At 45.5% G+C, this 11,453-nt stretch overlaps 3 protein-coding genes across 3 annotated transcripts; 1 reads left to right on the forward strand and 2 right to left on the reverse strand.

Annotated features, from left to right (window-relative positions):
* Nucleotides 1–7,021: 7,021 nt before the first annotated feature.
* On the reverse strand, nucleotides 7,022–7,508 carry CLAFUR5_03892 (uncharacterized protein; the record flags this gene model as incomplete). Its single annotated transcript, XM_047903040.1, has 2 exons — nucleotides 7,022–7,335; nucleotides 7,388–7,508. 2 exons carry the CDS (start codon nucleotides 7,506–7,508, stop codon nucleotides 7,022–7,024), a joined length of 435 nt encoding a protein of 144 aa, XP_047758941.1.
* A 233-nt stretch (nucleotides 7,509–7,741) lies between these two features.
* On the reverse strand, nucleotides 7,742–8,107 carry CLAFUR5_14661 (Ecp37; the record flags this gene model as incomplete). Its single annotated transcript, XM_047913809.1, has 3 exons — nucleotides 7,742–7,802; nucleotides 7,852–7,895; nucleotides 7,952–8,107. The coding sequence occupies 3 exons, from the start codon at nucleotides 8,105–8,107 to the stop codon at nucleotides 7,742–7,744; spliced, it is 261 nt and encodes an 86-aa protein (XP_047758590.1).
* Nucleotides 8,108–8,701: 594 nt separating this feature from the next.
* On the forward strand, nucleotides 8,702–9,746 carry CLAFUR5_03893 (uncharacterized protein; the record flags this gene model as incomplete). The annotated part of the gene is made up of 4 exons (XM_047903041.1): nucleotides 8,702–9,083; nucleotides 9,148–9,278; nucleotides 9,334–9,433; nucleotides 9,490–9,746. The coding sequence occupies 4 exons, from the start codon at nucleotides 8,702–8,704 to the stop codon at nucleotides 9,744–9,746; spliced, it is 870 nt and encodes a 289-aa protein (XP_047758942.1).
* Between the last annotated feature and the right edge of the window lie 1,707 nt (nucleotides 9,747–11,453).

Below are 11,453 nucleotides of genomic sequence, written 5' to 3' on the forward strand. Positions count from 1 at the left end.
TTCTTTGCTGCTGCTGCTACTGTCCTGTTAATGATCTGTCCTGTTTGGCTCCTTAGTGCCTTTAGCCCTCCAAGGAGCTCCAAAATCATCCCCTTAAGTGCTCTTTCTGGGTGCTCGCCATCTCCTGCCATTGCCATTGTTTCTGCCTTCCTGCAGACCTCCTTCCACTCGTTACTCTCCTGCTCCTGGTCGTTTCCTGCGATCGCTATCATCGTGTCTCTCTAAGCTGTTTATATAACTTCCCTAACCTCCGGAGAACGTAGGGGAATTTCAGAAAATCGATTAGCTAATTAAGAGAAGCTCCCTAGACCCCTAGGAAATAGACGTTACTAGGTCATAAGTAACGGTCCCTAAATTATCCCTTAGAAAGAGAAAGGCTGACTATAATGTTAAGGGCTATAACATAAAACAGAAAGCCCTAAAATCTATAGTCCCTAAGCCCGAGCTAACTACTAAAGTAGGAGAAGTAATAGACCTCTTAGAGAACCTTACTACTTTTTACTAAGCTTTCTTTATAGCTATACAATTGGTAGACAGTTCAATACTATAGGATAGCGAATTCCTAGAAGAAGTTAAGGAAATGGCCTTTGTAGTAACTATAGAAGCTATTATATACAAGCAAGAGGTCCTAATTCTAAGATCCTATAAGGATGCTATGAATAATAAGAAATAGGGACATCTTTAGAAGGAAGTAATCCAAAAGGAACTAGATACTCTATAGAGTAACAACACCTAGGAAAATTCTGTTCTACTAAAAGGAGCAAATCCAGTTATATTGAGATAGGTCTTTGATATTAAGAGAAGCATTAGTAGAGCTATTGAAAAGCTCAAGGCTAGACTAGTTATAAGGGGCTTCTTATAGAAGTTTAGTATTGACTTTATAGAGACATTTGCACCTATAGTAAGACAGGACACCCTTAGGGTATTTATAGCTATTATATATAAGAAGGATCTTCATCTTCACTAAGTAGATATGAACAATGCATTCACAGAAAGCACCCTCTATAAAGACATCTTTATGTTACTACTACTAGGAGTTGAGCTTCTACTAAACATAGTGTTCAAAATCCTTAAAAGCTTATATAGACTTAAGTAAGCAGCTAGAGATTGGAATCAACTCTATGTGTCAAAGCTCAGAGAGATTGGATTCACATAGTCAGAAGTAGATCTATGCCTACTTATCTATAAGAATAGGGAGATCATAATCCTTATATAAGTGGATGACATTCTAATTACTACACTAAAGTTAACAGATGTTCTCTAGTTCAAAAGAGAACTTGGCAAGATCTTCAAGATCAAAGATCGAGGTAAACCTAAAAAGATCCTTAGCATAAGAGTCACAAGGGACAGGAAGAGAGGAATCTTGAAACTTGACTAAGGACACTTTATTAGGGATAGCCTAGCTAAGATGGGAATAAACTATAAGAAGGCAGCACCTACACACTCACCTATAGATAGCTATAAGGCCCTTAAACCTTCAAGCTATATAGATAAGAGGTGTAATAAGGCAGAGTACTAGAGTATTAATAGTACTTAGATATAGCTAGCAACAATCACAAGGCTAGACATTGCTTTTGCCCTAGGAAGGATGAGCTTATTTGTAAGTGACCTATCCACCTACTACATAAAGGCTTTGAAGAAGATCACTAGGTACCTAAGATTATACCCTGATCTAGGACTTCAGTTCTTAAAGTCTAGAAAAGGACACCTTATTAGATACTATAATTCTGATTATATAATAGACAAAGTAGATAGAGTCTCAATCCTTAGGTATGTCTTCTTCCTCTATAGGGCACCAGTTTCTTAGATGAGTAAGAAGCAAAAGTCTGTAGTAACATCTATAATAGAGGCTAAATATATAGCTATAAATATATATATAAAGTAGTCCTAACTCCTAGCTTCACTACTAAGAGAAATGGATTGTCTAGAGTTAGTAGGAGACTGTTCCTATTAACTAAGAATCACTAGAAACCAGGAGACTGTATCAAATTTAAGACTAGTCTAATTAAGAGGTGACAATTAAGCTGCCCTCATCCTAGTAAAAGATGTACATGTTTATAACAAGTCGAAGCACATTGACATTGCCTATAACGCTATGAGGAAACTTTAGTAGAGGAGGCTTATTGCTATTAAGTATACCCTAACCTCTAAGATAGTTATAGACGGGTTTATAAAACTAAAGACTAGTCTACACTTCTAGAGGTTTATAAGCTAGCTAAACCTGTTATAAAAAGGTCTAAGTACTATTGATAGGAAGTGAGCAGACTATAACCTCCTATACGAGATAAGTAGGAGTATTAAGATGTAGCATCTTAAAGGGAGTCAACAATTAGGAAGTGATCTAGTAGCCTAAGGCATCTACGATAACTTAGCTTATAGGGAGATACCTTCTCTCCCCTTTAGCTTAGATAGACATCCAACACAATCAACATATTAGTTCCTAATATATTGCTATATACTCGTGCTATTAGTTAGTTAAAGATTGATCTCTTACTCCGCTCCGCTACTATCTACCCGTACCTATTTAATAGTAGCGGCCCTTACGATAATAGGCCTTTATCTCTCGATATATCCGTTATAGTAGGACTTTAATCGCCGTATTATTGTTAGTAGTATTATCCGCGACAAAGAATCCGATCTTACCTTAGAGCCGGTACTCCTAGAATACCTCCTAAGGGCTAATACAATATTCTCGCCTATATAGTATAGACGACTAACTACTATAGTAAGCAAGGACGCGCCTAGTGACCTTAGGATAGCTTACGCGTAGGTGTATATACTTGCCGGTCTACGGGCCGTGAAATATATATAGTGATCCTAAAAGATAATAAATCTGAAATTCTTAGATTCCCGTATTTTCGCCTTATAGAGAGATTCTTCCTAAAACCCTACCTGATTAAAACCCTACCTTCCTACTAAGGTCGCCTTCTAGCTATATATGTCTTAGTAGTACCCCTATATACCCCTACTACGTAATTAACCGTTAAAGGTTAACGAGATTCGACGCGCAGATTTCAGGGTCTAAAGGGGCCCTCGACTCGTTAATAATAGTCACTACGTAGTCTTCTAAAGGCTAAGAGCTTAGTATAATGCTTGCCGCTACGGTAGATATAATAGCTATAAACACTTACAATAGAGTAATAGTTAGGCAAGGTCTAGACGTCGAAAGAGATATAAATATCGCTAAGGGTATATAGTGGCTCTACTACTAGCTAAGCCTTCCAATTCTCGTATTTATAGATAACCTACTTTCGAATCGTAGTACTAGCCTTCGGTAGATATATACCGATCTTAGATAATAAGCAAGATACTAGCTCTCGAAAGTAGGTATTCTCTACTATACGGAAGGCTATATAACAATATATAATCTACCGGATAAGTAGGCGCTTAAATTTATCGAACTTTTGAACTAGAGTAAAGTTAATAAAGGTCTACGACTACGAGCTCTCTTTAGGCTCTTTAATAACGGTAATAGGCTCACTACGCTTGTTTATCTAATAGCTCTAAAGATAGACAAGGAGACCTTAATCGCCGTTTATTATAGGTAGCGATTACGGCCTATTCTCGAGCTTATAGTTATAGTAGTAATATACCCTTTTAAATCGCTATTACGTACTAACGCCTCTCTATAGGCCTATACTAGAGAGGTCTTCGTACGCCCTTTCTTTAGCTACTAGACGGCGTTCTTACGCGTTTACGCAATACTATCGATATTGAATTCGTCGAGCCGTAATTTAGCGTCGAACTTAGGGTTCTTAAGGTATAGAGTCACCTTCGTAGTATTCTTCGAAGGTAAGGTAAATAGCTATCGAAGGGCTAGTATATTAGCGGTAGTGAGGTGAATAGATAATAAGAAAGAGAGGTACGAGAACACATATAACACGCGTATTTACGCGACTCAGGCAATGCTATTTTAGTAGTGACCTACTACAGATAGCTATCCGACTAGAGCGTAGTAGATACCTTACTTAGATCTAGTTACCAGTGATAGTGAGGGGAGAATACCATACCACTACCACTAGCGACGACGGCGATACCGTACCTACTAACAACCGCGTGGTAACCAGTATTAACCAATAGGATACCATACCAATTCACTCACTGTCTCGGCGCACGGAGCTTTTGCACATGCCGTCTCCGCTTGCCGGGACCCTTAAATCTTGCCTTATCTCTAATCTCCTTCCTTCAGAACAGCTGCGCGGTGTTCAACATCACCGACTTAGACCATCATACCACTTGAGTGACCGTCATTCCTCGTTATACATTCAGTCGCAATGCTGCCTTCCGTGCAAGTCAGAGGCATATACGGCCATCTGGCCTTTCCCTGACACAGTTGACTCAGCGAAGACGACATAACGGCAAGCCGTGAGTATGGCAACTACCCTGCTTCCCCCTTCAGATGTAACAAAGAAGTATTGGGAAAGGGTCCAGCAGTTTGAAGAGACCCCCTTCTTCGCCTGCGAGGCCGACCCGAGGATCGCATACTGCATGTACGTCCCACCAGAGCATCACGGCTTAAACAGGAAGATGCCGTTGGTGGTCACCGTTCACGGGAGTTTTCGCAAGGCACAGACCTGTCGCGACAACATGGTGGACTTGGCCAAGCGCTCAGGTGTCTCCATTCTTGCACCATTGATCCCTGCCGGTCTTGAAGGTCCCAACATATGCACGGGTACAGATTGCTGCGTGGCAGCAAGGACAAACCAGCCACTCGGTATGACTGAAAACTGCTGCATTTTCTGGATGAGGCAGCTACTCGCTGGCCTGGGATCGACGCCTCCAAATTCTTCTTTTGCGACTTCTCTGGACGCGGACAATTTGCGCTGAGATTCGCCTACATCTATCCTAATACATTCGACGTTGTTAGTATCGGAGCTCCTGGGAAGACCACGCAACTCGATACTACTAAGCCACGGCGGTATGCAGATCACTCTGTCTCATGGTGCCAGTCTAGCATTCCCCAGCCCCAAGTCTCCCACCAAGGAGCAATCAAGCGGAAAGCCAGACAGCACAATGTCGAATTGCTTTGGGACATCGATGTTCAAATCGTGGGTTCTCCTCGAGAACTTGGTGTGAAGTTGTGGTCCCGAAAATGAGCTCCGTGTACCTGCTTCGAATTTCTACTTTTGAATTTCAGTTCTTCGATGACTGACTATCGCCTCTGATCATCATCATGTATGCCCATGTCGGGTGTGGCAGCAATGGGCTCGCAAGCGCGAGGGTCGCACGCAAGGCCGATTATCTCACACGCAGATCGTATACGATCATTCAGCACAGCCGCCGTGGAGATGGTCAATTCAAGATACCCGATGACCCCCTGATCCTCTCAGACATCCACCGCGGTGTTCAAGCTCATCAAGAAACCTCTGTCGACAACGGCCGCCTTCGATCTGAAGATCGATACCTCCGAGGGAAACTTGAGGCGGCAACCAACGTCATTGGTCGACTGCAGCGACAACTGGAACATGCTCGTCAAGAAGTTGCAAGTTTGGGCAAGATTTTTGACGATGAGAATTATATACCAGAAGAACATAAGTGCGTCTGCACACCACCGTGAATCATCATAACATCGCATAGACACCATCACGTCGACAATAGTGTTGGTGTCACGAGTCGTTCGATCGATTGTTTGAGCCATGTTGTCGATGGAGGACTACGGCCTCGAATGTTTGTTTGATCAGTGCGCTTATGCGAAAAGACAAGGAAGGGTCCTGTACTATGATTTCAAGTAGTATCTACTCGTACGCGTGAGAGAGCTGCTACAATGTCCAACGTTTGGCATGCCGGCGATGGGTCCATCATGTCAGTGACAAGGATATTGTGTATGGGTCCATATCCTGATGTACCTTTCTGAGCCCTCTGTCGTCTTTCAAATAACAAACAAGTCACACGACATACACGCCAATTCCAACAACAAAGACATCCTCATGTCCGCCGTTGGGGATCTTCCTGCCGAACTATATCAAAAGATCAAATTCCTCACCATGACATCTGACAGTGGTTGGGCATTCTTCCTTACCGTTGACTTCGACTCTACCCTCCCTAAAGCAGCAACAGTGTCGGCGGTGCATCGCCGCCAGTTTGTGTCGACACACCACTTCTATATCCAGTCTACAGAGCTCGCCTTCGTGTGGAAATGGGTCACCTCATTGTCGCAATTCGACTGGAATATCGTTCGAGACCACAGTCGTGTTGCTGGCAGTCTTGCATTGGGGTCTACGCTCCGAGAAAATGCAGAGGCGTCGTCCTCGAAATGAGATGAATCGCAAGGCTCGGGAGGATGCTGATACTTTCTCCGCATTAATACGAACGGAATCATAAGCCGGGCCACATTCACGGAACTAATGCTGCAATAAGTGACCAAGCTCGGCGTATGCTGTGCCAAGCCCGCGTCGGACTTCACATGTCGTTTGCTTGCCTATCACATGTCCGTTGCTTTCACATGCACACTCCACGCACGCTTATTTCGTGATCACTAGAATGATTAGTAGGGGTCTGCTGCCAAGCCTCTCAGTCTCTCATGTTGCGACGTAGGATGGTGGACAGCATTTGTTCGCGGCGATGCATACTCTGCGTGCCCGCCTCTTGTGCCCACCGGTGTAGGTAGCAGTATCTATTACAAGACAGGACGTCGGTCGAATCGATTGATGTGAAAATCCGTCGAAGCGACACCTACCGTCCTCGATGCTCTTGGAGATGCGACTGATGGCGGTGCACGCTTCGTCCACTACTTCTTGCATGTCACTTTGGGCATTAGGTTGCCTTCCAATGGCGTGCTCGAGGACGAGATACGCTGCTTCGAGTCTGGTGACATCGTCGCTGCCATAGTCGACACAATCGTTGTAAGTCGAGGCGATTTCAAGGCTTTCTGCTTTGTGATGAACAGTGGCTATGCATACGACCAACGATGTTGGTGCTGTAGCTGCGGTTTATCTCCAAGTCCCACGCGTCGAACGATGACCCTCCGTCACTAATGCATGTTGTGGCTTCTCGGCTGCATGATGTTCCTTTTCTCTTCTTTTTACTTCAGGAGCGACATGACGGACGCAAGCGTCTGAATACCTTTCCTGGCGTCAATCTCTTCGCGTAAGATGCTCTGGATGATGGGAAGGTGTTGATGCTCTAGGAGTAGCTCGGCAAGCTGAGCACCAGGGCTGAGAGCCTTGCCCTGGACTGGCGAGGTGCGGCCCTTCGCCTCACGCTTGGTTTGGCGGGCGGTAGGACCACCGCGATCGACGGTGACCAAGGACGCAGGAAGCCGCAAGTACGTTGTAGGCCTTTGCTGCTGCGTAAGGGCTGCCTTCTGCCCACTCTGTAAGATGTCGTTGTAGAATGCTTAAGGTCCGTCATTCTAGGCCATCTTCGTTCAAAGGTTATCATCACTCACAGTTGTTGATGGCTATAGCCATTTCCCGGAGATCCTTGACCGCGAGGTAGATCATGTTGCCAGCTCTGGTGATTGCTGCAGTCGGCTTGACGTATACTCTGGTGATGCACAAGACGCCCATACGACGCAGATACTCGCTACGTTGCTGATCTTTTCGCTAAGTTGAATTGGACCAAAGAACTCTGTGCCAAGACTAAGCCCACAAGGGTCAATGCTGACCCATCTGAGTGTATCGACCACCTCAAGTCGACAGGCCTACGAACGAACGACTCTCCAAAGCCACTATGTCATCTACGCCTCGCCTTCGCTATACATGTAAGCACCCAGGCCTATATGTGATGATCCGCCTTTTGTTCACTCCTCGTGTTTGTCCCCTGGGAACTCTGCCTCGTCGAGTTCCTTGTAAAATGAATAGCTAGAGATCTCAGTATTTTCGCACGAAAGTATGTATTGTATTATCGTACTTGTCGTTTGTGGGGCAGCCTTTGGTACAGCAACTAAAGACGCACTACAATCGTCAGGAATTCTAAATGGAATACTGCTTCGAATTGTGTAGCGACATACAGAACAGCAGATCTTCCTCTTAAACAAGTCCCCATGCGCCCAGCGCGACTGGATGACCTTGCCGGCATCTCGAATGCTGAGACCTTCTGTGCTATAAGGGCCAGCATATACATGGACCGTATGGAGGCAAAAGGCGATAAGTGTAAGCGGGTTCATCGTATGTAGTAGGCAAGAGTATATATGTAATGAAGTGGGAGTAATGGGGTTCTTCGAGTCGAAGAGTATCCTATATAAGATATGTACGAGAGCACTGCAGAGGACTATGGCCGACTAGACAGTTTCTATTACTAAAGTGTACTATGAGGGACTGGCGCGTGTTTGGGGTTATCCATGCAAGCTTATCTCTTTTGTTGTGTAGTAGAGCTACATTTTCCGAGGGTACTTATACGGCCGTAGTAAATCAATGATCACGCCTTAGATCTAGACCTCTACGCCCCTAGGCATAGATTTACTAGTAACTACTTTGGAAAAATGTAATACTTGATTCGTAGGAGCTACCCATAACTGCAGGGAGGCTGCTAGGGCCTGTGGAGTAACACAAGCTAGCCCTGACAAAGTCTTTCGTTAAAGTTCATAGCGTCATTAGTCCCTGGTATATTGTCATTGATATGTATGTCGTTTGAGCTGCAGTGTAAAAAGTCTCTAGTGTAGCATTATCGATAGGCGAGAGTGATCTTAGCTACTCGATCCTCCCTAACACTCGTACTTGTGATTCTGTGCCCTCTTTCGTGTTGGACACAGCCGCTCGGAATGTTGAACGACCAGCGGCGAGATTCTAAAGAATCCCTCCCTTTTATTGGAACAGAAGAAGCGGAGACTGTTGATCGGTATACATCTCTTGGAACTGGGAAAAGGAGTCTGAATAGCCCGAAAATAGCCCTCGCGGCTGTCACTGGACTTCTCCTCGGTCTTGGAACAGGCCTCACGCTAGCTCTGCTATTACAGACACATCTGAGATGTCAAGCAAGCACACTATGTGTATGTCGTCAGGAAGAAACATCGCCACTATTGGATGACATAACGATCAAGTATCATGAACAGACGTTTAATGGGTCTTTTGTACATCGGACTATATATCGACAAGATGCGAGCCCGACGGTGGATGCTGCATGGGATGCACTTGGAGTAAACTGTAAGTCGGCAGCAACGAAAAACCTCGAGAGTGCAAAGTCTTACTGACTGCCTATGTGTAACAGTCGTTGGTGTCCTTATCTCTCGGGAACAAGCCTCTCGACATAGTATACCACAGCATTGGGCACATATGCCACAAGAATATGGTGGGCAATACGTCGTAAACGCGCAAGTACACCATCATTTACATTGCTTGGTAACGTACTATCCGGTCACGAAGAAAGTCACTAGCATTAACTTGAACGACGTAGGATCTACTGCGAAAGGGCCTCTACTTCAACATCGACTACTACAGGAGCCTAGGCAAAGGGGCATTTAAGAACAGGCCAGCTGTCCTAAAAGCACACATTAGTAAGTTCTTTGTGTAACTTTGCGGTAATATGTGAACTAACAGACTTTTATTACAGCGCACTGCCTTGACTCTCTACGACAATTGCTAATGTGTAATGCCGATGTAGGCGTTGCTGGGTGGATTTGGGTTCGAAACACGCCGACTAGCGAACCATTCCTATTTCCTGACTTCAACTCAGCGGTACACCAGTGTCGAAATTTTGACGAGATCAATGATTGGGCGGAGAGGAACCAGATCATGTATAGTCCATTGGGTACTGTCGAATTCGAGCCACCGAGGCTTGGCGAACGGATTCCCGTTGGTTTACCGTAAGCTAGTAGAAGGCTTGCTCATCGTGCTCCGGGAGTTCGAGTATGCCGTGAATGGATCGCTGTCCTTGTTATGTTGAGAACGGATACAGGAAGACTTGGCCGCTCAGCGAGCAAATGACTACAGCTCCTCCGTGGCAAATGACTTTTGTAGCCTATCTCCTTCATTGTCTACATACCGTAAGGACTGCCACAAATGTTGTAGAGTTGCGATTAAGGTGGAGAAGCGGGTGTTAGAAGCTGTTGCCGAAGCGGCTCCCATGTTGGAAGATGACGCCGTGGTAGCCCACCAATATGGAAGACAGCAGCGGTTGATTGAAGAGGGAACGCGAGCGTTGCAGGAGCAAGAATAATTGGCAAAACCTGCTACGAGGAGGAGCTTCATGTGGGAAGAAGATAAGAACATTTTAAGTTGCGCCCAGAGCCTAGGCTACGCCATCAACTCATAGGGGTGTATTGCAATCTCCATGAACACTTTTGACACCTCTTTCTTGATCATGCCTGGAACTTCGATTGTCGGATTAAGCTGTCGATGGCGCACAATTGTAGACTAAGCATGCACAATTACCTGTCCTCTAGCTTGCCCGTTGCAGTGACCATGGCATGACAGTCAACCTCAAAAGATGCAAGAAACGAGGCACTCGAGAAGGCGATAGACGAGGATAGCAAGAAGGAGACTGCAGTCGCTGTTTTGCGATAGGATATGGCCAAGTTGAGTGCCATGAAGGGCGAGGGTCAGAATTCTAGCCAATGAGGTGCCGTAGCGCCCAGACAGAAGGATGGTCACCAAGATCAGGCACAATGTTGAAGTTGTATTAGGTTTCGGCCGCGGGCGCGTCTACCATGCTGAACCACAACAGATCGGAGGTGTGACAGGAATAGTGACAGTCTATTCAATACCATGACGTGTCTCTAGATATCTCGAATCGGAGTGTCTTAACAATTTGTTGATATCCTGTAGCGGCTCCCGTGAGGTAGACACACACATGACAGGTCCGAACAAACACAGTCATCAGATCTAAAGGAAAGCCACATGTGTGGACTCGTGCATAGTGGGCGAAGTATCAAGATGGCAGTTACATGTTGTCTTTAGGAGACGTCTAACACCATCAAGGTTCTGAATTGGGAAGGAACTTCAATGCTCTATATCGTCATGGCCTTGCTCACGTGGGAGCTCACTGAAGAGGTTGAATGAACCAGATACATGCTAAAGGTGGTAAAGAAAAACACAATACAAGTGGAAATTGGTGGTATGCCGATCCTGGGGCCGATTGTAATTGCTTGTGTACATGGACGGTACTTTATGGTTGCCTATTGTACCCTCCGCGCTTTTTCTACTCTTCGGCCTCGACAGCCTCGTGGGTTGCGACATACCGAAGCAAAGATCCAGCGCTAACACCTTACCGGAAGTGGACCGGTAGTGGCCGAATGGTCAGCTCACCTTAATCAAGGATGACGCATGCCCTGCGGCGTTGGATACACTGGTCACATGCCGATCCGCTGCTTTGTTCCCAAAGGGATCTCGTCTTCTCTGCACGAGCCCAACAACAGTTCGAGGGATCGGGCAGGTTGGTGATCTTCTTGTGACTCGTTTTTGCAACCGCAATAGCCAACTGCTGGGCATTGCGTCGGACTGCCGCCTGGACCTCGGGGTATCTTTCAATGCTCTTAGGGTTAGGGTTAGGGTTAGGGTTAGGGTTAGGGTTAGGGT

This window comes from Fulvia fulva, chromosome 2 (assembly GCF_020509005.1).
Source record: "Fulvia fulva chromosome 2, complete sequence".
NCBI classification, from domain to species: Eukaryota; Fungi; Ascomycota; class Dothideomycetes; order Mycosphaerellales; family Mycosphaerellaceae; genus Fulvia; species Fulvia fulva.